Source organism: Falco punctatus (genome assembly GCF_963210335.1).
Source record: "Falco punctatus genome assembly, chromosome: 1".
NCBI classification, from domain to species: domain Eukaryota; kingdom Metazoa; phylum Chordata; class Aves; order Falconiformes; family Falconidae; genus Falco; species Falco punctatus.
The window spans coordinates 68800006-68826083 of NC_137580.1; the positions used below are offsets into that span (position 1 = coordinate 68800006).

At 36.9% G+C, this 26078-nt stretch overlaps 1 protein-coding gene across 2 annotated transcripts in view; it reads left to right on the forward strand.

Annotated features, from left to right (window-relative positions):
• Positions 1–26078, forward strand: part of TBCK (TBC1 domain containing kinase) — a 117810-nt gene that overhangs the window by 867 nt on the left and 90865 nt on the right. For both annotated transcript variants that reach the window (XM_080374031.1, XM_080374032.1), the window contains exons 2-3: positions 5556–5791; positions 8863–8935. In XM_080374031.1, the coding sequence (XP_080230157.1) occupies positions 5590–5791; positions 8863–8935 (275 nt within the window). In that variant the 5' untranslated portion in view covers positions 5556–5589. The remainder of the gene's footprint in view (positions 1–5555; positions 5792–8862; positions 8936–26078) is intronic.

A 26078-nucleotide genomic window follows, 5' to 3' on the forward strand; every position in this document is an offset into this window, starting at 1 on the left:
TACATGCATAGAATACAGAGGCTTTCATGTATGTATGACAAAATTCTCCAAGTACTACTGAGATAAAGCATTTTTTAGTCTTTGCTGACAGCTTATGTTTCACTTGAGTGAAGCGATGCTTTAATTATCCCTACAAGAGGAGGAAAAGGAATTACTATGTAGCATTGTCATGAAACAACTCTTCAAATATTTCCTAGTTGCCTATGCCAAAACCACCGTGATACCTGTCTGGTTTTGTCCTCCTTTTGTGTATTCATTGAAGACAAAATAATGACATTGGAGCCTTGTCAAAATCTGGTTTGCATTTTCCATATGTCTTGAGTAACGGTATTATAATGAAAATTTTGGCATGCTGTTTTATATATTGCTGAATTGGTGTAGCTAGAATCTGAAGGGAAGTGTTTCTTCGCTGCACTAAATTTATTAGTTTGGACAGAATAACAATGTTAAATTGTTTTTGTAAGTGTGCTTAACATGTGTGTGTAGACTGTAATTATCTGCCCATGACTCCATAGTTATTCTTTATTTATAGGTAGAATACTTCTTAATTCAATGAATGTTAAAAAATTTTGTAAGAGAGGACATTTTGATGTTATTCCACAGGGGAAAACATTTGGTTAAACACAATACTGCTTGCATTTATATTTTTAAGCAATCATATGGTGTTTGTAGTAGAAGTTTATACTGTGGATGAAAGAAAGGTTTGCAAGGTGAACTACACTTAATCCACAGTCCCCCTATGTGCTGCAAAAATTAGGCCGATGAGTTTGTATTTTTTATTATTATTATGAAGTTAGCATGTCCCAGCTTGTTATTGTGATTGTCCTAACAAACTCTTACTTATTTTCTGTGCTCCCTTCCATAGAAATCTGTATTTGACTTTTCTTCAATATCTGTTACACATTTTAATGTTAACTTTATCAGTAGCTGAGTGATGGTGGACAGTGGAAGTCAAATTGCAGTTGTGTTTTTTTGTGAAGTAGCAACACTAGTTAAAAATTAATCTTTAATTTCAGTTACTTTATCAAAATAATAATTTATATAGTTGCAACAGGAATACTTTAAGATTTAAGAGGAGAGGAAAAGATTTTGTGAAAGAATTTCTTCTTATGAGTGACCTACTTTGTTGAAAATACTATGATTTAATGAAAAACATTGTAAGCATAGGATTTTCAGGCCACTGCTCTCCTGAAATTTTTCTCAGTTGCTTTAAAAATAATTCAGTAGCAGTACTGATTATAATTAGGTTTTAATTCTGGAAAGCTGCCTTCATTAGGCAAGGGACCTTTACACCGGGGTACTTGGGGAAGCATTTAAATAACTAGCCGTTTCAAATTACCAACAGGTTGTAGCACATGGCTAGTTGTCTTTATTTCTGCATGTGTATGCTTTAGAAACCACAGATATATTTCATGGGATTGATTCATTCAGGTGATTCTGTTTGTAAGTACAATATTTGCTTCTGAGAGTCAAATGTATGTATTTCGCTATTTGTATTTTAAGGGCAAAGTTCTTAGTGTCCATTGACTTAATTGCCTTAGCACTGCTGTAGTTAAAAAGTTATGTGATGGCTAGAAAATGCTAGATTCTGAAGAAAAAAAATACTTGTTCGCTGAGAGCAGTAACTATTCAGAGGAGCGGATGACTTGCTCGGTAGATGAGGGGCTACCTTTTGTATTTTATTTCTAACCGTTGGACGTGGAAAAGCTATCAAATGAAAGATTGTCAGAATTGTGCTAATCTGAATATTAAATAGTAATTTATAAAGGTCTTCTGTTTCTAATGGATTTTGCTGAGAATGTTGGTTAGTGTTTTTGTGTACTGTAAGGTTTCTAAAAGGGAGGTTTGGATGGAGGTAGTGAGCTAGGGAAGGTCCTTCAGAGGCGAGATGCGAAATAGGCCATTTCTGGACTTGTAATCTTTATGCCAGACCTGTTCTGCAAATGTGATAGACTGTCTGTCATACACAGAATAAATGGTGCTTTGGAAACAACAGCTCAGTAATTTTAGATGACACTAATATGACAAGTCTTCACTTCCTCTTTCACCGTCACTGTTTTGGATTATCAGAATTGCATTTCCAGGATTCAGTCCTAAAATTGAATTTGCCTTAACTGTTTCTGGTGTCAGTTTAAAATAAAAACCCTTTCTTTCTCTCTTCCTCTTTTAATTTCAGAGTAATAGGGAAGTTCTGCAGGCTGTAATTCATTCCTCCAAATAATAAAATTAATGCAGTATGTGTCTTTTATGTATAGAAAAGGTGAGTTTGAAGTGTCAAGTTGTGTGCCTTGAACATGAGGAGGATATGTAGCACTCTGTATGTTTATAGTTGTGCCAGACCTTGATGAGCATTAAAAAAAAAAAAAGACACACACACCCCCAATTTAAAAATAGTTAGATACAATCATTTTCAGATTCATTTTTAAAATAGGTATAACACTTCTGTTTCAATTTAGAGGTGTCAGCAAGTTACTGGAGAAATTACTAGACTGAAAAAAATGAGTTTAGAATAAACCCTTTTATTGAAGCTGTAAAGTGTATCCCTTAAAGGTGGTGAAAGGATCAAGTTTGTAGTTTGGGGGTTACTTGGTTTATTTTTCAAGTCAGTCCTTGGAATGTGTGGAAGTTGAAAGTTAAGGACAGAGATCAGAGTTTAATTGTGAAGGCAGCTATTGAGAGAACTAGCTCTGTTCCATCATCAGAGAGAATTTGTTTCATTGCTTTAGTGAATTCCACAGAATTAACTGTAGTAAGAGAATTTGTTTTAATACATGCCTTTTACAGTTCTTTATTGATTCCTTTAAGGGGCTGACAGGAAAGACTGTTTGCTTATCTCATACCTTCCTTTTTGTCTGTGTGCTTCTTAACCAAAGGAAGTGAGTGATAGATCTGCAGTCTAAAAGCATTGCAGGTAGTGTTAATTCATCGTTGTAGGCCAAGTGATCTAGAGTATAAGAAAAGTTTAGTCTCTTAAAATGGTTATTGAATTGATGATATTTAACAATTCTTTTAATTAAAATTCTTCTCTAAATGTCATCTGAATGCAGATACAATGTGTTAGAAAAGTATTATCTAGCAGATTCTTTTTTCTGCAGTAAAACTGAAAACATACCTTACCTGAAATTATATATTGTGCATTACGCATTTAACGTTTTAGAGACAATGCAATGGCATAATTTTACTCTCTCTCCCCTCAACTCTGTTTTAAGTTCTTTTTTTATTTTGGAGCAATTATTAGAGGACGGTTGTGCCAAGCAAGATTATAATTCACTTTCCAAATGAAGTTTGGTTTTTTTTTCATGGTTAATAAGTATTTTCTTTCTGAAACTGTGTAGTGCATTTGGCAGAGAGGATGTTTTTACAGGAATGTGGGTCTTGCTATAAATACACAGTTAAAGATTTCCAATTGGAACTTGCTGTGTGCCAATAAATCTTTGTGCTTGCACTCACTCCGATTTATGTCTTTCCAATGGAATATTCTGATTGTAAATTGCATTGTTGGCATCCTAAAAGCACTGTGTCTTTGTAAATAAGACATCTAATACAAAAACACTACTATGAAAACTCCAATGCTTACTGCTGCTTCAGATTTATTTTCTTACTTTTAAAAGTTTGATTTCTTAATGCTGTGCATTTGTATTTAATATGAAGATGTATATTAGAATTTAAATGAACATATCCTGTCTTTGTTTCTTCAAGGAAAAAATATAACTACAAATGAGAGCAGTCTTACATTTGCTTTGTATCTTAAATTGGCTGTATAAGTTAAACCAGAATGTAGATACTAAAATTTCCATTTATACAGACTTAGTAAATATGTTTGGTATATAAGGATCTCTGTACAACCTGTTACGGGGTCACCCTCTCAATTAGGATTCACAAAACAAACTTGGTAGGTTTTTACTGGGAATTTTAAGCTGGGAGCAAAGTTGTTCCCTTAGAAAAAAAACTTTTGAGAAGTTTCACACAGTTTCTCTTGTGTGACTTCTGAGAGAAAAGCTTTTCCTGAAAGCAGCAGGTCAATGTTGGCTGAAAGAATTATAAAAAAATAGCACTTAGCTTTATTAGTGCTATGCATAATCTTGTTCTACTTGTTTTTTGTTACATGAAGTCCCCAAGATAATAAAAAATTACCACATCTAGTTTGAAAGAGTTATGTTGGTTTTATACTTTAAGCTTTTCATATTATTTCTTTTATGGACTTTAAATTCTGACAGTTCTTCCTCTGCTTTCCCTGGAGTAACTGCATATTTGCTTTTACTCTTTAGAGTTTATAATTGCTGTTCTATAGCTGACAAGAGAGTTAGTTATGCTTTCCACCTCAGTGGACCATTTTTGTTGATTGTGTACCCAGATACCTCCAGACTTTGTGCCATAATGTCTCTGGAGTTGAAGTGAGCTGGATGGTACTCTTCTGCATAGGCTCATTAATGAAGTGGGTTATTTTGTTCTGTGGCTTCTTGTCCCACGTTATGTGGGAGTGCCATCTACTTCCCCATCACAAGTTCCAGACTAGGGTTTAGTTAAAAGCCTGGCCTTTTAGTCTCTGTTTGTACATGTATCCTTATACACAAGTATGTATGTGCTATGGAAGCACAGAGTTAATAGTGCCTAATGACACCTTGTAGTGTCTTGAGTCACCATCTGGGCAATCCAGAAATGAGCTGAGCAGAGGCTTGATTCAGTGTTTGGATTTTGGTACTTGTTACCTCAGATTAAATTCTTAATTTGGTAGTAAAAAGAGGGAAGGCAGTTTTATCTGAGGCCTAGATGACTGTAGAAGTGTCTGTTACTTGTGCATGATTTAGATTTTCATATTCTTGAATGGGGATAATGGTTAGTTGTGAAAAAGTGCAGAAAAAATGTTTAGCTCGCACTGAATCAAAATGCATAGTTTGGAGGAAAGAGCTTGCTTCTCCTGGAGAAAAAAAGTGGTCATGAAACTAAGTGCTCCTGGAACTAAATTGTAAGAATTTATTTCACTTGACTGTCTCACAGAAATATTTAACATAGATTACTTCCTTAATTTGTTATTGAGTCAGTGTGTGAGCTAACAGTTACCTACAAGGAAAGAAATGGTGGTGGAGCAGAAGGCTGTTACTTCATAGCTTTAAATATTAGGAATGCTATAGCATATAGATGCTGGATTATCGCTAAAGATGTGATAATCTGGATTCCTGGCCTACTGATAAGAGGTGGTATTTTAGAAGAGGTTTTTCTTGTTTGGTGCCTTTACTGGTTTTTGAATAAATAACTTACTATATTGCAGTGGTCGTCTGAAGATTCCTTGTGTTAAAGCATTTATCTGCTCCTAAAAATAGTTTTGATTCTTGAATCTGTGTTTCAAACTGTGGCTATATTTTCATCTTTAAATGTAGTGTTTATGATGCAGCAGCACTGGATTATTATTATTATTATTAGTGTTCTTTATAAAAAAATGTCCCGTTCCTTCATAACAAAGTGTTTTAATTGCATTATTTAGTAAACAACTAATAAGCCACGTCACAAGAATCTGTATCTTTTGCAGATAAAATTTTACTGTGTTCTCTTTTTAGGGAACACAAGTTGCTCTGAAGGGCTTAAGACTGTATGAAAAAGATGTTTCCGTTAAAAGACACTGAGATGGGTGCATCCACCTTCTTCGCCTCAGCTCTGCCACATGATGTTTGTGGAAGTAATGGCCTTCCTCTGACACCTAACTCCATCAAAATTTTGGGGAGATTTCAAATCCTTAAGTCAATCACTCATCCCAGGCTTTGCCAGTATGTTGACATTACCAGAGGTAAACATGGTGAGTATCTGTTTAGTAAGGAATATTTAGATATAGTTACAGTTATGTTTTTGTGGCAATATATCTGAAGATGACTGAGCAGAATATTGCCTTTATGGCAGTGATTCAGTCTCAAAATGACTGTATGCTTTTGCTGTTATTGGCAGTACTGGTGCTTTTGTTTCTTCTCTACAGAGTGAAGGCAGAGGTTGGTTGTCTGTCCCCTTATGTTGTGGTAACTGCTAAAAGCTAAGAACTTTCTTCTTTTTATACCTCACTGTCATGGTGTAACCCCAGTTGGTAATGAAGTACCATGCAGCTGCTAGCTCACCCCCCACACCCTCCAGAGGGATGGGGAGGAGAATTGGGAAGGAATGTAAAACTCACGGGTTGAGATAAGAACAATTTCATAACTGAAATAAAATAAACCCAACAATAATAACAATTATGAAAATGAGGGAGAAGGGGACAGGAATTAAATCCAAAGGGAATGGAGAAAAGATAACAAGTGATGCACAGTACAGTTGCTCACCAGCTGCTGACCAATGCCCAGCCAGCCCCTGAGCAAGGATTGGCTGGCCCTGGCCAAAGTCTCCCAGTTTATATTCCGAGCATGACGTTCCATGGTATGGAATATCCCTTCGGCTAGTTTGGGTCAGCTGCCCTGGCTGTGCCCCCTCCCAATTTCCCATGCTGCTCCAGCCATCTCTCTGGCAAGGCCTGAGAAACTGAAGTCCTTGTCTTAGTATAAATATTACCCAGCAACAACTAAAAACATCAGTGTGTTTCTAACATTGTTCTCACATCAAATCGCAGACACAGCACTGCACCAGCTATTAAGAAGAAAATTAACTCTATCCCAGCTGAAACCAGGACACTCCCTAAAATTCTTATACTCGATTGCTGTGCCATGTCTTTGTGTGGGACATAGAAATCCATGATTTTTTTGATGCTTACTCCTACACCCGTGTTCTAATCTTGTGAACATTTTCATGTAATTGTTAGGTTTCTTGTACCTGATTTGCAGCTGTTCTTGTTGACTCAGTCATCTTCTGTCTTGCCTGCAAGCTTCCCTTATTTTTTTTATTCTAGTTCTTTAAGATATCTCCCACTTAAAATTACTTTATTCTAGTACAGATAGTTTTGTTTTAGTAACTGTTATCACACTTACTGTTAGCTCAAGTAAGACTTCAGTTAGTTTTTTCTGCTCCAGATGATCTTATTCTGTTGCAAGCTCAGCAGGACTACAGGACTTATTTTCCACAAAAAGGCTGCAACAACTGTGACAGTTTAAGTGGTTGCCACCTTTAACTTATAAATCAGCAGTGTTCCCATATAAAAGTGCATTGTATGTATTTGTTTGATTTGCTACAGGGTCTAGTACAGTAGAGCATATAATTTTTTTCCCCTTTAGAATGCAGTATGATAGGATGTTTCAGATTTCCAGAAAATGAGGATATTGCCAACTCCAAACACTGAAGTATTCCACGGGATGGGGGTCTTTGTGTGTTTTCATTTGCTCTCAAAAGATTTTACATTTTCTGCAGTCAGAAGATCTGGGAAGTTTGTTCAGTTTCATCTTGTGTTAGCTGGTACCTCTTGAAACAGAAACAGGGATTTTCTTTACAATACCCTTTAGGATGAAAGCTTAAGAAACATTAGTTAACAGTAAGTAAATAAAAGATAGGGTTAAATAGGAAAACATGACCTTTTTGACAATGAAGAGTCAATGATGTGAAGGTTTATTAGTATGTATAAATATGAAGGAGAAAATACCTTCTGATAATTCAAGTAACCGCAGGATAGCAAATAAAATGTCTATAACCATGAAGTCAGGAGATATTTCTGTTACTAGTGGTTAGAATAGTAGTTAATTACTTTAAAAAAATATGGCAGATTTGGTGACAAATTCTGATAGTGACAGAATTTTCCCTTGTCAGTTCTATGCATAGTGTTTTAATGTTGTTTCCTTGCAGATGTCTCTTTCTACTTTTAGGGAGAAATAAGAAAGCAGACTAGGAAAACAATGCAAACAAAATTAATTAGATGTATGTATACGCTCCCCCCCCCCCCCCCCAAGACCCTAAAAAAATGGAATATAAAAGTAATAGGAAAACATTCAGCTAAATGTTTTGGGTTGGGTTTTTTTTGTAAAATTAAACTACTTGTAAATCTTTGCTAGCATTGTAGAAGGCAATCTCAATTTTTTTTTTCTTCCAAAGAGAGTTTAAGTGGTCCTTTGATTTCAAGGAGGAGAAACAGCTGAGTAACAAGTATTCCAGCTTTAATGTGATGACTTGTGTTCCTCAAAGTATTTTCCACCTTTATCTTACTGTAACAGTCATCTTGTAAAAAATGTTTGAAATGCTTTAGTTTGATTTGGTTTTGAATCTGAACGTTCACTACTAGCTGTTCTATAAGTACTGAAAGTAGCAAACTTAGCTCTGTTAGGAGTTACCTTGCACCTCAGTGTAACATCTTACACCTTTGTCTTTTTCTACTTTATAATTGCTGTCTTCAGTACAACAACAGTTGTTTTGTCTTTTCCTCTGTATTCAGAGGCAACCCATCGATCTTGGGTACATGTGGGACTTCCAGAAGTCCTATAGCTGTTTCCTGGGCAAGAGGTAGTAGAGCTAGTAATGTGCTAGTTAGCCCATCAGGACTGAAACTCCTGTGCTCATTCTGAGTCCCTTTTCCCAAAGCTGGTGTTACTTTGAGTGTCTCTCTTGTCAACCCACTCAGATTTCTGCAAATTTGTAGATGCTTATTTTCTTTGAGACTTCTATTCTTTAGTCAAATCTGACTGACATTAGCTGAGGCGTTCAACATTTGTTAGGACATTACTGAATGGATGGATCAAAAGTGCTTTGCATAAGGAAACAGGAAAGATAATCTGCGTTATCTCATAAATTAAAATGGTGGTGATCTCCAGAAGTTGTAAATCTTTAACGTTTAATTATGTGTCATTTTCCATACAACATATATCTAAATACTTTAACATCCACCAGATAGGTAGATTGAGAAGTTGGTAGTCCCATTGTCTCGTTTGGATTCTAGTCCTCTTATGTTTTTTCTTTTTTTCCAATTAGAGAGACTGGTTGTGGCAGCTGAACACTGTGAAAAGAGTTTGGAAGATGTGCTACGAGAAAGAAAGCCAGTCAGGTAAGGTGCCAAGCTAAACTCAGATCCACTCACCATAATTTCACATAGCATCTGTGGTGAAGTCCCAGACCTTTTTTCAACTTTTACTGGTTTATATGAATTTTACTCTGTTAAAATTTAACCTAAAGACATTGTTTATCAGGTAAAACGCGTGCCTGAAAGAGAGAGTACTCGTTTTTGTGCAATTCTAAAAGCTGGAAGAGTTATGGGGAATTTTTTCACAAATTAAATACTTTGTAACTCATAAAATCCTGTCAGTCTTGTAATGGTAGTTTTGGGGTTTCTTTTTTAAGAATGAAGTTAGACCTATGAGAGGATAAGCATCTTCAGAAGAATTAATTTGAAGATTGTATGTCTGCCAGATGATGAAATACAACTTTTGCTAGAAAGGACAGAATTTGGTGTGTTTTTCATATGCATAAATGTATTAATTTATTAACTAGGAAGTGGATAGGATGCCATATACATATGCTAGGGTGCTGCTAAGTGATTTGAATTTGGTTTAATATAGTCACATCAGCAGGCTTTAATAAAAACCAAGCCAAGAATATTTGCTTTTATACTAGGATGCACAGAGCTGTATCTTTACAAACGAATTCCCCATCAGACTTATTGCTAAAAGCATTAACTGTAATTTTAAACTCTGTTACCTTTGGAACAAAGAAGTGGTCTCTTGCATAAAGAATATGCAATATAGAAAATGTGAAGAGTGGACGAAGATAAATATTTCCAGTTGGGACAGCAAGGCATTGTAAGCTAACTGGGTATTTCCAGAACACACAGATTTATAAATAAGAAACACATATAGAGAAATCCAAAGTCTTCATTCTAGTTTCTGAGAAGTTTACAACAAGCATTGGATTTCATCTGTTGATATTCATGTAAGCGTAGAGAGGATGATTACTCATTAAATAAGCGACAAATTTTTATGTGTCTTCCTGATTAACATTAGGAATCTCAGGTCAACTGTGTTTCAATAAAGTACTATCCAGACAGACTTCCTGTGACGCATCACAAATTAGATTTGTGTGCAGGGACTAATACTGGGTCTGTAGCCTTTTGAGTCTTTGCAACCCCTAAATAGGATGCTAATGATGTTGTCTGGCAGAGATAAATCTAAGTGCAAAATGCTCTGTGCCTGTGTGTTAGCTTTTTTTGAACTTAAGCTTGTATGACAGTATGTGTTGTAGCAGACTATAGCTTGAGAAAATGGGCAAATATTGCTTTTGTTTTTTCATAAGAGATATTTAGGTGTAAACAGCTTTTCATGTGTGATATATATTACAGCATTTCACACAGTTCTGCATTGGGTTCTTATTATGCAAAGCTCCAGAAATAGCTGAAGAATCGGAAGGTCTTTTCTTTCCTTTTTCATTCAGTTCTCGCACTGTTCTTTGAACGTGTGTATATATCTTGGTGTCAGATAAGGAGCCCAGACTGTCAGCTGCCTCTTGAAAAAGCATGCATGTAGCTATTTTAATTTGCTTTTAATTGCTTGATACAATGTACTTATGTAGATTCTCTGACAACTTCTGTTGCAATTTAATCCTGCAGCCTTGGAATTGTAAGGGGTGAGATGTCCTTTTCTGAGGGGCGTGGGGGGTGGAATATGTTTCTCTATCAGAAATCTATAAAAAAACTTTGTCAAATAACAGTTGTGGTCTGTATGCACATCCATTATGCCCCTCTCTACTAGCATGTGTTTTGTGGCATCAAGAAAGACTTTTTTGACCTGTTTTTAAGTTTGCTAAGGTATGCAACTTTTAACTTCTTAGCATGTCAAAAAAACAGTTTATGACAGTTGCCTCGGGTATTTAAATGGCTGTGGCTCTGTTGACAGTAAATGCATAAAGCCTGGCTTTATTTTTTTTAGTTTTGGCCTAAGAGAGTTTTTACCAAGATAAGTTACACTACTGTCTGATCATTCTTTTAATGAGCCGATTGGGATTTCTTCCGGAAGTTGTAACACCTGAGGTATAGAGCTGAAATATAGCCTGTATGACTGTTCATAGCTTTGACATTAGTGGTTCATATACTGTAAATTACAGCTCTTGCAGTAGTAGCTATTATGTAGGTAAATTATGTTCACTCTAATTAAGTTTCTTGAGACTGACGTTTTCCTTCCACTACTGTTTCTTTTTAATGAAAACAGACTTTTTTGGTTCTTATGTGAGACCCATAAACTTCCAGAAATAACTTGAATGGACCAATTTCCAGTTATTGGTTATGTTATCTGTCTATATCAATTACCTTTGGAGGGAAGTTATATTGCTTTTTCCATGTATACCGATTGTATTCATCAATGATAGCACAGCTGGCTACACATCCAGAGTTGATGTGTATGCTATTGCAATTAATTTTATAAACCACTTATGGAATGCAAAACCTGCTTTTCTGTTTTCTAGATTAATTTTCCTTACGCTTGCCAGTAACCTAAGTCCTTCGCACCTGTACCACAAGCTGATCTAAAATCAGCAGGAAATCTTCTATTATGTTAGTGCTGAAATTCAAGACATTAGATTATGGACTGCATCTTTCCATACATACTGGAAAACAGGCCATACAGCTGTTTGGTAGTTATTTGCAGTTAATCTTTCCTGGAGATATGTATCAAGTGTAGCGTACATTCCTTCATAGATGAATTCTGTTTAAAAAAAAAAAAAGAAATGCAGTAGAGTTCTTTATTCAGTTAACCTCAGAGTTTCACCAAGTTTTCCAATTCTAATGAATCAGTTGCACGTAAGGGCCAAACACTGGAAACCACAGCTCGAACCATTTACTTTCTCTGCTCTGTCACAGTGCGATAAGTCATTTTACTGAGCATACCACCAAAATTTTTCTAGAAATTGGGTTTGTGATACATTCAAGAATTCATTTGTTAGGTGACAATATTGTGACAGCAGTCTCCAGGAATTACAAACATGGTTTGTCATTATCTTCAAAATTAACATGCTTAACTACATTTTTAAAGGGTAATGCAAGTAAGTGTTTGGTAATTTATGGCCACATTATCTTCTCTGTTGAGTGGTGCGTATTTGGTATCCTAGAAAGGACATTTGTTGCTGTTAGAACTCTATCCGGTAAATTTCAGGAACTCTCAAATGGATGAAATGAGACTGCTTTTTGCAATTCTTACCATAGGTAACTAGATGCAAAAAAGGAATTTAGTACAATTCTTCAGTGTTTTCTATGTTTTGTTTAGAGGATAGCCACATGGACATCGTAACTACAATTAATGCTTCTAAAAGTGACATTAATTCCCATTTTCTTTACTGTGCCTCTATAGGGCATCACAGTAACAGCAGGAGAACTCTTTTGCAGTTGTGTGCCACAGAGAACTTGGGCTGCAACTACAGATAAGAGTTTTAAGATAGGGTAGGATAAGAATTTTAGGCATTGATGTTCCATTTCTTATGAGCCCAGTTTCCATTGTCTTCTGTGTGAGAAATTGTAGTCTGGGTCACTTGTTTCCTGTCTGTTTATTCCCAAACTATTGTCCTGTTGTTACTGTGAGTCAGAGAAAGTGTGCACTTAATTTTGCTTTGTAACAGTCACAGTAGGCAAAATCAGCTCTCTGCAGTATGTTCAGGAGTCAGTTAAATTTTTAGGGGGCTAGGAATTTATGTACATACTCAAGCAAAAATAGCAAATACCTGATTTAAGCTCATGATAGTTTACTGCTGTTCAGAGATTTGAAAATGTGTCTCAGTCTGGCTAGTTTCCTCTGTCTTCTTGTGCATGCAAGGATTTTTTTTCTTGTGAATGAATTGAAAATAAGTCACAAAAAGTTATGGTGGGTTGAAGTTTTGTACTTCAGCAGTCTCACTCGCTAAGGATACTTTTCATGTTTGTGGCAGTCAAAATTTTACTGGATTTTCAAAGTTGCTAGTTATTTTAGCACTTCTGATACCACAGACCAGAATGTAAGATGCATATATTTTTAAGGATCTCCATCTTTTGAGCACATTTACAACTACTCCTTTGGGATACCTTTTCCAGACAGTGTTAAAGGAGTTATTTTCTGTGCTCCTGTGCTGTTATAATAGGATTGTGAGCTTTTCCTTTTCTGTCATGCTAGAAGTGTGTTTCTTCTTTGAAGAAGTTGGTCTGCACTTGTATTCATAACAATAAAAATGCCAGCAAATACTGACATTCAGCAGACTTTTGGCACCTACAATAGAGTTTCTGGATTGGTCTTCAGTTTGTGGCTCGGGCAGTCTAAGCCTATTCTATTCTTCGATAAAATATAGTTGTCATATGTTTTGAAAGTTATGGTTTTGAAAAATTACTGGTGAACCATCAGAGATACAAGGTATAGTTTGTTATACATGGAGCATTTGATGGGAAGCAGACTGTGTCTGCAGCTATTTACTACTTCGGAGAAAACATGATTTGACTGATGCGGATGACTACATTTTATTTGGCTGTATTAAACAGTTGTCTGCTCATTGATTGCATTAGATTTTTGTATGCCATCCTTGCTGTTAGTGTGCTTTTGGCAAACTTCAAGTGAAACTACATTACAGAAAAGATTATTAGATGCAGGGTGTGTGTGTAGTGATTTTTGAGTAGCCAGAGATTCTTAAAAAAATATTGTTAAGACAGGTGCAAGTCATCAAAAGGCTGAAGGTTTTACATGATTTGACTTGAAGAGCTGCATATGAGCAGAACTTCAAGGGCTGAGAGTATTCTGCTTTGAATCAAGTCTGTGTTGGAATTTCACATGAGAAATCCATATGTCGTAATGAGGCTGCACTTAGCAAGGATAAATGATGAAGTAGTAAAATGAAGTAGCATTAATAAACAAACTTTTTTTTCCTAAGCATGTGTGAGAGTCAATAGTTTGGGTATTTGCTGTCTGTAGTTTTCCTTTATTTTCTTGCCAATGCTTTACTTCCAAAGCTATGATGAAAGATTAACTGTTAGTCCAGGCTTGTTTATATATTGTCCAATGATGCTTTGCTTCATATAGGAGTATTTTTTTATTTCTGTAAATAGTTTTTAGCCTGCAAATCTTTCTGTAGTGTTCCTTCTAGCATAGGTTGTGTCCTGTGACTGTCTTTGCTCTCAGAACGAGAAAATGATTGGGATGGAAAAGGGGTATAGCTTTCATGAGGTAGTTGAGGTGAACATTATTGCTCTTGATGTCTGAGTGATCTTTTTAGGTATGGAACCAAATTCCTTGCTTGTATAGTTGGCTGCAATTTTTGATGGCCGCACAGACATCTCGGAACACGTTTGTCTCCCTTACGTGTGGAACATAACAGAGAGCGCATGCTTGTGCACACTTGTTTCTTATCTGCCAGGAAAAAGAAAAAAATCCTACTCTTCATGATTATCATGATATGATGGCTGTATGCAACAAAGTCTGTAGAAGTGGAAAAAATATGTAATTATTTTTCAACCTTTTGCTCTACTATGCTCCTTTTGTAGACACCATACATATTTCTGTGCTAAAGGCAGTATTAAAGATCTTCTTTAATAGAACTTCATAACTTCAGATGAGTTATGCTGAGTTAATTGAGAACAAAAGTAGCTAAGAGTTTTGAGTCTTCAGTATCGAGTGAAAGAGGGTGTTGAGTTTCTTTCAAACAGACCGAACATCATCCTCAGCAGGAGGGTGGCTTCATTCTGCAGACGTATTTCTGCAAGGAATTGTGTGAGGATCAGTGTTAACATTCCAGTCTGCATAAGTGAGCAAGCTACTACTAATGAGCTAATGGCTGAAAAAACAAATGTCAAATTTCTACTAGGCAAATCTTACTGGATTTAAGTCATATTATTAATCTTAATGTTGATTTATGACCATTGTGTTTAGAATAAAAATTGCCTGTAGACTTGTGAGAGCATGATGCGGTTAGTATATGTTTATTCTGACTTCATGCAGTGTGTGACACTTCATCCTGCTTTTAGGAAGGAAAAAAAGGAAGAGCTAGTACACATTAAACTTGCTATGCAGTGCATACTTCTAGAAAGGGAATATATTTTTAAAGTGCAAGTTCTTGCATTTGGAACTACTGAGTGATGTCTTCAGGGCAGCATTTGTCACTAATTAGGGATCAGACAGCTGCTTTATTTAGACACATTGATATGCTTGCAAACATCTCTAATGTCATTGTGGTTTGAGGTAATTTCTTTTGTGCATATGGATGTTCTCTCCTTAGGTCCATGCCTCTCTGTTTCACAGTGCAGATAGACCCAGATTTGTGCCTTTCCTCCAAGCTGGCTGCTTTCCTGCCTGGAAGCTGCATTACTCCCATACCATCAGTGGTCCACCAGAATTGAAATGATAGATTTACAGAGCGTAATGTTATGGGAAATATCGTGTAGCCCTTCTTCCCCCGCCCTGCGATTTTGTGGGCACCATATCATGAGCACAGCACTAAGTTAACTGAATTGCTTGGCTCCTGAACCAACAGGATCTTCAGATGGGCAGGCAGCTATGTGGACAGAAGGAACTTGTTTTAGGACTGAATATGTGCACTTGTGGGTGTGTTTATTGCTAGGTAGACAACAGGGAATCGGAGATTGCTGTGACGGGAGTGTTTAGAAGGCTGGCAGATCAGGCTAGTTTTAAGGTTTAAAACTGTTCCTTTCATTCATTAACAACACACATCTTGCTAAAGGTTAACTCATGCATGTTATTAGTCATCACTGTGTAAACAAAACTGTTAGTCTTTAGCACGTACTGTAAATTAGCTGTGAGTATACAGTACCATGGAGCTAATGCTGTACAATTAAGTGGTAGCTGTGGTTCTTGGAAGTCAAGGTGATCAGGCTTTAAGAGTAGTTTGAGTGAAGTAAGAACCAGTGTGGACTCATCTTTCTTCTACTATTATCTAACTTTTGTGTTATCACCACTTTCCAGTCCCTGCAAGGAGTGGTCTCCTGTACTCCCAGTACTGCTTATGTTTTGCCAGTCATCCTTTATCTCTATTTAGGAGTGTCTTGCACATTTACAGCCTGTTGTGCTTGTTGTCCTTTGATCTGGTAACTGTTGTTTCTCCTGTACGCAACTATATCCATCTCTATTTGCCTCTTTGGTGATCACATTTCTCATCTCATTTTCAAGGAAATTTAATGTTAATTAGATGCTGATTAATACATTTCCAATTTATAGTCACAGTCATCTGCTTTGGCTACACTTTAGTTTATTGTTAACTCTCTAGATAGGTGTTTCCTGCCTGTTGTGATGATGTGCACTGGGATATAGATCAAAGTGATGCACTTTTAATGCCTTCTGGAATTTTACTTGTTAGCTATGAAATTCCTAACAGCACCATTGCTTATTGGCCTAGTTGCAAAGTCCCTTTGATCACCTGCGTTTGCAGACTATTCTTCTCTTGGAACTTGCCATTCACTTTTGAGTAGCATCTGTACCATTGATGCAGAGATCCAGATTTTTTGAGCTAACCACCAAAATGCACCTAGATACAGCTTTTACCTTAGGTATTTAGAATTTTTTTTAAGTATGGTATAGCCAGGTTGTCTGTTAACACTGTTGCAAAGTAGACTGATTTACAGGAAATGCCTGGCTTTAGAAGAGCTTGCACTGTTGCAATTTTTGTTCATAGTTTTAAAAATTCTGTTGCGCCTTTATAAAGTGGGAGTGGGTTTCAGGGGGTTAATTAAGAACATGGCTTTTTGCTAATGCTTAATCCTCTCACGTAGAGATGCCTAAAGTGCAGTCTTTCTCTCAAAGGCTGCGAAATTTGTAGAGATTGCTTTAGTGTGGTTTCCTGAAGTTCTACGTGCCTTTTCTGCTATCCAATAACTCGTAAAAAAGAAAGCATGCTCAGTTATTGTTCCTACTAATATATGTTACTTGCTGGAGTTAGAACTTATATTTGTTTCTTTGAAATTACTTTCCATTTTTTCTTTAAATGTAACCTACTTTTACATCTTCTAGTGTGTTAGCTCTGCAGCTGCTCTATCAAGAAGTAGCCAACAGGCCTGTCTGGCTTTTTTAAAAAAAAGAAAAAAAAATTTCACTGGCAATGCTTCACAGAACCGCAGAAATTAATAACAAAAAAATCAATCCTGTCTGGCTTCAAGGACAGCATTATTTGTTGTCAGCTAGTCACGATTCCTAGAGCTGTCAGTTCAGTTCATACTGCCACATAGCTGCAATAATGTTAACTGTATTAGTAACTACACATCATTTTCTGCTTTTCTTTTAAAAATTTTCAATGATCAGAATCTTAATGAGATTTTTCTGATCTACCTGGGACACCACAGATGGCATGAGAGAATCCATGTCCTTGTATAATAAATATAGGGACCCATCACTTCTGTTGCAGTGGGAAGAAGGAAGTCAGTATGGCTAATAATAAGCAAAACTCTTATTCTCATGCCGTAGATACAAGTCTTCCCTAAAAATAAAGTAAAATATGCAGTTGTCCATTGTAACCTTAAATGAGAGAGGGCACCCTTATGATCTTAAAATATCTGCTCAATACCTGGCCCTCAGTTGCAGTAGGGCAAGAATGCTCTACCTTGAGAGGCTAACCATGTGTGCTCCCTGGCTCTGATCAAAGCCGCTGTGGACAGCTGCAGCTCAGACTCTTGCTCCTGCTTGTGCCTTCCTGGTGCTGCAGGTAGGAGTTTGTGCAGGAAATGCTGACTGAGGTTGGCAGCTGGTTTAATTGTGGGGGTGGCCTTCAGGCTGGCTGTACCCTCCTTGGCCCCCAGTGCTAGAGTGTCTTTGTGGAACCCAGGAGCATAGGTTGCCACAGATGAGATAAAAAAGCCTTGGATGACCTGTACTAAGAAAAGGGATCTTCCTCAGACGATCTCTTTATTAGCAAGTAATGTGATACAGTAGGAACAGATGTGTAAAAGCAAAGTGTGCTATATATATGTTTTAGGGTTGCTGATTCCATATAGCTCCAATCTGTTCTGGACCAAATGTCTATTAGCAGCTGCAGGGCAATAGGCATGTTCTGGATCCCACCTTTTGGTTCACCTAAAATGAATCCAGTTTGTGTGCTCCAGAACCACCCTGTGAAACAAGCGTGGTAGGAGGGGCTTATCAGGAGGGCATACTTTAAAAGTATGCTCTGATCCAAACTCAGGTTCTAATATAGAACTCCTTAAGCTGCCTTGAGCTCTGTGCTGCAAACACAAAACTGAAGGTTGCAGTTCTCATTTCTTTACCTTAAAGCTCAGTTTTGGTTTTATTTTCTAGTGATTTCTGAAATCTTATTTTTCTTCTGTTCTTGTAACTTTATCAAAGGTGATAAACAAATGGTACAAGCCAACTTCAGCTGTTTTGCCAGGGCTGCATTTACAAAAATCATAAAACACTGGGTTTGCTTTTCTTTATGGGAAAAAAATATTTAGCACTGTAAAACCACTGTTACAGTCCTCTGTGTATGCTGTGCGTATGCACGTTCTTAAAAGCAGATAAACTAATGAGCAAACAAATTGGCTTAAGGGAGAAAATCGATCACTTTATAGAGAATGCTTAAAGCAAACTTGGAATTCTGTGGATATTACTATTTTTTTCAATGAATACATTTGCTATAAACTAGGAAGTATGTAATACAGTAGTGAAACCCTCTGCTGAAAGACTTAACCAAAAGCACTGTTTCCAAATAAAATATCTTTAATTTTTTCTTGTTAATCATGTCACTTTAAAGTGTTCCTAGAAGTCTTCCTCTTAGTAATGATATCTCAAAATAATTCCTTTGCTCTCAGTTGAAATTATGACAAGATCTTTAGTCTTGTAATGACATGATTGCAGGGTTGTTCCTAAGGGCAAATGTAGACTACAGCCCACTGCCTGTCAGAATGAAAACTTCAAAATGTTGCTGTCCTGCTGTTTGTTTCTGAAGAATTCTTGCTGTGATGCTGATATTTGTAGCAGAGAATCCTCAGCCCTGGTAAAATCATGGTTATCTTTATAAACTGGATATAAGGTTACAGCTTCCAGTTTGAGGCTCGAGTTCTGTCTGGATAAAGACAGCAGAGGCAGAAGAATCTTCTGTCATTATGTTGAGCTAAGCCTGAATGGTATAGCAGTTCAGGGTGAAAAGAGGCTACTTAAGTATCTGAAAATAATGTACCTTGAGCATATGAACATTTGTTTTGTTAAGACAGTGCTTCAAACATGCAATCTAAGGTGGCCCACTAATACTGTACGTACTAATGTACATGGCTGTGCCTTTGATTAAGAAGATGTTTTCCTTCTGTCCTTCTTTCCTTCTGTAGAAGGAAGCTGCACTAAGTTAACTGTAGCACCGTAAGACAGTTCTGCTAAAATCTGCCCATCCAGCCCACTTCCCTTTTTTCCTGGCAAAGGCCATACTAGCAAACTGTGCAATATTACCTTTTCTTAATGGGAGGAGGCAGAAAAGTAGGGATGAACTTAATCAGCAGTATACTGGCAGCAAACATTTGAAAAGCAGTAATTTTGAGTGACTAATGCAAATAGTAGTAAGGCTTGCAGACTTTACAGAATTGCTGCTGCACAAGCCCAAGGTTGTGTATGTTATAACTATTGAAAGCTTTGAGTAACTTCTGGATATGCATTGGGTGGACTAACAGCGTAGGATGGGTGGTTTTGATTAATTACTGTAAATTCTGATAACTTGGCTCAATTAGAAATTAATGCTTGGGCATTAAACAGTATTTGTGTTACTCAGCAGGGACTCGTCAATCATTAAAGAAATCCTCTGACCATAAACAGAGAGAGTGGAAATAATATTTTTTAAAACTTGCATAGTAAATGATTGTGATGACTATAAAAAATTATTTTATCATGCTCTTCCACTTGAAAGAGCACTTTAAACATGCTTGACGTCAACATAGTGTTGCCATAATTGACATTAGGTCAACACTTAGACTTAATTATATTTTTTTAAAAAGCTTACATCACACTGTGAACTTGACAATACATAATGTAATGTAAGCTTTTTAAAAAGTATATTGATTTATTTATTTATTAAATGATAGATTTCTGAGGGGAAGATGTGAGAAAATGATCTTTTGTAAATTTAGTCTAACTGAAGTAATTATTTTGTATTGGTAATAGCCTCGAAAGATCTGTAAGGGTAGAAAAGAATAGTAGGCCAAACTGTTCTGTTAGGTGAATGCTGGATAGAGATCCCCAGCTCAAAATAGGATTTTTGTGTAGAGAGTGCATCGACTTGATACTTACATTTGATAGTCTAATGTGCCAACTTCAGCCATTGGAATCAATGCCTTCACAGCAAGTGTGTGAAGTGTAGATATGAAGGGGAACTTTGACTTTTGATCATTGGTTTGAATGGAGGTTGCAAGGGTTTGACCACTAAAGTAAGTGTGTTCTCAGATATGAAGGTATTCCAGACCTCCACAGCCTTCTGGTTATATGTAAGATACTAACCTGTGTTAACTGAATCTCAACTTTTCTGTCGTTAAAGTGATGCCAAAACAGGAAGAATACTTCTTAGTCTTCGTCTTTGCTGTTTATGTTCCTCAGAGATTTTTTTTGTAGGAAAGGGAAATAGATTTCCTCAAGCTCAACTTTCCTACGTTACAAAAATCCAGAATCTGTTGAGTTGTGCATCAGCAAAATTTCTCAACAGTGCAATGCTGCCATGAGCTAGGTGAAGAGTAGTTGGCTGAGGGATAATGAAAATGTTTGTGCAGCATCTTGCTTTTGTGCTTGATACCCACTTTCCTAAGTCTATAACCACCTTTTATACTGCCATATATGCTGAAAGGATGTGCTGTCACTAGTGAGTTACAGGAATCACACAGACTTTGTAATGCATAGTATTCTTTTTCTGTGATTTTTTTTACTGCAAAGTCAGTGTTGTCAACTCTTGCCATTGTATTGTAACTACTGTTTTGTGTTATTTTCAAATGCCACGTTAGTACAGTTTGATCACTTAGATATTACTTCAGAATATTTTCTTCGAGAGAAAAATCTTACCTATATAGCTGTAACCATGAGCTTTTGCGATCCTTCCCACCTCCTCCTAGTAGTAGTAGAACTATTCTTTTTGAAGTCAGCTTCATGAATGTGTAGACCTGGTGGCTTTTTAATTCCCATGGTATGAAGTTGTTGGTTTTGTTTTTATAACAAAGGTTAGGGCGAAAAATCCAAACCCATGATTTTGTTATACCCTCAACTCTCCAAACTGAAATAATTCAGATGTGATCTTTGCTGGGTCTACTACTTCTTCTATCATCTTTTTTGTATTTAAGCATGTCGTATTATGTGTTAGTCTGGAAAGATTGTTAGTATGTAAGAGTTGTGACAGGGCAGGATTTGGGAAGCAAGTGAAGTTTGCCTGCTACAAAAGTCACTTTCAGACTACTTAGGTGACTTAGAAAGCATAGGGTCCGTGCAAGACACTGATCTGCAGTTGCCAGTTGGCGTTTCGGCATGCAAACAGCAACTGTTTTTATTTAACGTGGAGGAAGGTAAGGAATAGGTGCTGTCTACTGTGTGACCATTCATCATGCATCTGTAGAAGACACTTTTCCTTCAATGATTGCATGGTGCAAGGCTCTGGTAGCACTGCTACTTGTACCGTTTACTGCATAGTAATAGACAAATCTCAAGGCCTCTATAGTCATAGAGCTGAAACTTAATACACTTTATGCCTAGAAATGTCGATGCTGGTGCGTTTAAGTGTGAAGGAGTGATAGTCCTTGCCCAGAGCATGGGATTTGATGCATGGTTTGGAACTAACTTAACAAGACACGCCTGAGCAGCTGAAGATATGGTTTAGTGCCTTTTATTGTAAAGGAAGAGTATCCTAGCTGCAGTTAATTCCCATATTTGCTTTTTATATGTCATCTGATTAGTTTTCTGAGTCTGTCAGATGGTGAGAGACCTTGTGGGAATTGTTGGTCACAAAATGTGTGGTCTTGTGAAGATGCATGTATTTGTTCAGATGAAGTCCAGAAGAAAACAAAATAAAGATTTTTGGAGATCTGACTTCAACTGATCCTAATTCTACTTTTACATTTTACCAGTTCACTCCTTTTGGAGAGGGAGAGGAGAATGAGATGTGTTGTTTCCTTTATGATGGAAATGTGATGTATGATACATGTATATATATTTTGAGGTCATTGTCTTGGTTTTCATCCCTTCAGCTCTTGTTCTGTTATTGTCACCTGTGACTCTAGTTCTGTTGTGTTAGTTATCTTAGAAAGTATAGTCTGATAAGAATGCTGAGTCTGATCTGGTTTTAAATGAGAGCTATTTTTCCTAATCTTTACATTTTGTGATTTAAATTTAATTTCATTGCACATTTTGGTCCAATAAAAAGTATCATTATTACACCTTTTACATATTAGCGAGCTGAGACTAAGATGCAGAAGGTGACATCTCAGAAGTTAATCAGTGGGAGATCAAAAACTGGGAATGTGGATGTCTTTCCCCTGCTGTGCATTAAACCAGATGGCACTAGAGGTTCCATTACAATGGTGTTTTATAAGCTGTGCTTACTTTTCAAAAGGCCTTTGTTCAATTGCTCCTCGAATTTATGGGATGAAAGCTGGATGTTGTAAAGGAATTCAAGGTGTGATGTTAAAATTTTTGCTTGATGAGGAGCAGATACACTTAAATCATTCAGAGTGATAATGAGCTGAAAAATCACCTATTAAAAATTGTGTGCAACCTGCTCTGTATATGAGGTTGTTCTTTATCTGTGCCATCATCCATTGTTTTATGGACTTTTTTATCATATGTTACAAGTTGAGACCTTCATAAAAATGTAACATCACTTGTGTTGCTTTTAAAGTCATGCTTGCAGCTTAGAACTTTAAAAAAGAAATGACTTACCAAGTTTCCTCAGATGAGCAATATGAACTTGTTGAAGATATCCTGTGTGAAATACCTCTGCACATGAGTTAGAGACTTCCTGAGGACTCTGCCTATAAAATTCATATTTTTTGTCTTGCATTCTTTGCTTGTTGCATTCCCTTCTAGTTCATTTCATTCTGATAATGTGAATGCGTTTCCAAGTAGATTGGCAGTGTTTACAATCTCAGTCCCTGGTGCCATTTTTTAATCAAACACATAATAAAGTGCTAAATAAACCATTCCCACCTGCATCAAACTCTTTATGTTTCTGTATAGGATATTTTGTAATTTATTTACCCAGGAAGACCTGATTTATCTGCACATCTGGTTTTCAACCCAGACCTGCTTTTTATCCAGTTCTACAGCTGGTGGATTGAGGCATAAGGAGGTCAGATGGCTTTCCTGAGGTCAACATAGTGATTGTCTCAGCTGGGATTATACCCAAACTTTATCCTTTGCTGTAACCACTTGGCCACACGACTCCTAAACATTCTGTCCACATTGTTGGTGGTAATGGAACTAACTGCAAATGTAATTTTCTTTGTTTTATAGTTTTGCTTGTATTGAAATATTGTCACTTTGTTGAGTTCAGAAACATTACATCTGTTCACAACCTGGTTCTGTTCCACTTTGAACAGACACAATTTTTTGTGATGAATCTCCTTCCTGAATGCAAATGCCTGTTAGTTTCACAAGTTCTGGGGTAGTGATTGATGACATCACTGGTTTGTGTTGCTCTTCTGTGCTTCATCAGGGCAGACCCTGTTTGACACTCCTCTTTGGAAGAGGAACGAATAAATGTTTTTGCTTCTGTGTATCAGTGCCATAAGCTTCTTAAGACTCCTGGTTGCTGAGACTCTCTTCCTCTGGAGTTTACTTCACAGCAATAATACAACGTTATAACAAGATGGACAGATTTGATAAAGGACTTCTATAAACATGCATTTCTCTGTATAAATTGTACCTTTCTGTGTACCCATGAGTTGTAGACACTGGAACATGGTATCATCAGCAAAATTTTATTCTGTTTGGTCTTGCTTTGCCTTCCTGAGGAAAGTAAAAATAGTTCTAGTTTCAGGTTTTGTTATCGGTTTCCTTTTGCATTAAGTTGCCACTGCATTGAAGAAGCATGACTACATTTGTAGTACATTTGTCTCTACAATTGCAGAGAACTACAGGGTTCTCTACAATTAAGTAGACAATGATGAGGCTTGCTCTCTGGTGCCAGCCCTCTGTTGTTTCAAATTCCAGTGGAGCTTCTGTTCGTTTCACTAGATGAAATGCTCTTATTCAAAGTAGCCCGTTAGGTGTTGATTACACTGTCAGTACTTTCCAGGCACAGCTTTCTTCCTTCTGCAAAATGAATTAGGTACACTGTGTCAACTGTTACAATAGCATAAAAGCAAGTGAAATTTACAGCTGGCCAGTTGTAACTTTACCAGTTAAAAATATCACAAATGCATTGGTAACAACCAGAAATGTTTCTTCTCTCCCCAAGATTTTGCTGCTGCTACTTTTCTCCAGCCCCAGTTACCTTGGCACCTGTACTGTGTCCAGGTACATCTATGTGTTCTGGTTAACTACACTGTAATAACTACAGCTGCCTGGATCAAAGCCATAAAAAGGGAGGATTGCTTTGTCTAGGAGACAGTAGGACTGGAGACAGTAAGTAGGCAAAGGAAGATCTTTTGGGATACCCAATTACTCTTTCATTGTAAAGTATTTAATTGCAACAGCAAAAAAGAATGGAGATAATGTATTTCTGGTTAATGCCATGAATGCACTTCTGAAGTGAAAATGATGAATAGAGTGAATTCAGGTACAGATTGGCATTAATTTTCCTTTAAAATGGAGGAAAAGAAACTTGTGTGAACCTGTAACTTCCATGATACTGACATGAATGCTGAAATTTTATCCCTTCTTCATTGTTTCTTATCTCATGTTGGAGTTCTTTTATTCCAACAGTTTAATAGGTCAAGTCTCCTGACCCCACCCATCTCCAGTTTCCAACTGTATGATCTACAGTCCTTTTGTTCTTAAGTATTCAAGATGTCATGCATCAAGTAGTTTTTATTTTCCTTTCAGCAATTTGTGGTGTATGTAGGGACCACTGCTGCTGATGGTCAAATGCATTTTTCCAAAATCACTTTTTGTACTGTGGAGTTAAGCAGTTGTTTTATTTGTTGAAATTTAAAATTGGCATTTTGGAAGTTAGAGCAGTGGAGCACCATCAAGAGAACCTCATGATAAAATAGATGGCAATGGCAAGGACATTCTACCAACAGAATACTTGGTGGCTGTTAATTTCCACAGTAACTTATGGATGAAAGACTTGGAATAATGGGTATCCTGTTAACAACAATTTTTTGAGGCTTGTAGGGATTATCTTATGTTCTGACATTATCAGAGGTGATACTCAGGAGGCAAGCTTGCTTTTTTAGACCCAGAAGCAAGCTTTTAAAGAGGTTGGAAGCCAGGAAAATATCAGGGAGCATTTCATATATGCTTGCTCTGTATTCCTTCTCTCCTAGGCATCTGCCTGTCATCTTTTTTTGGAAATAGAATAGTGGTCTTTAATAGTTTTTGGTCTGAGCTAGTATGACAATTTGTAGGGTTTGGAAGACCATTAATTTTACCTAAAATGGACATGATGAGTTGCAGAAAGTTGTTTCTACCTACAGCATCCTATTATGGAGTCCGGCTTTCTGGTTCTAAAAGCAGTTGCATTATCATCCCTATATATTATCACAAATAATATGTTAATAAATCATGATCAGTCTGAATAGTACATAGGCAATATTGTTGGAGTGTTTGGGGGTTTTTTGCAAGAGTTCAGAATCCTACATTTCTGTCAGTTTCTAAATGTTTTCAACCTTTTCTGTTTGATCTTGTGCTTATGGTGAGCTATGGCTTGGGCAGCTCTCCCTAGATGTCTGTTGTCAGGTACTGCTCTGTCAGCTGGATGAGTATGCTCACTCTCAGCTCTCGATTTTACTAATTATTTTAGGGGCTTACTGCCTTTATTTGGTTCCTAATAAATCTCTCTTTCTCCCTTGCTGTTTGTTAACATCTGATCCTTTTGAAGAAAAGTAGGACTCTGAGTAGGACAATTTCTTCTAGTACAACTCCTTTTCACCTTGGCCTGGCTCCTGTTCCCAGTCAGATGGAAAATTATAGTGGGTGCACTAAGAAGATTTATTTTTTTTCTCATCTCCCTGAATCCAAGAAGTGATGGAGGTGTCCTAAGAAGTCAGGTTATTTCAATGGTGGGTTTGAAGCACCACAAGAGATTCAAACTTTGCTAAAACATCTGTTTCCTGACAGGTTAGGCTCGTTATT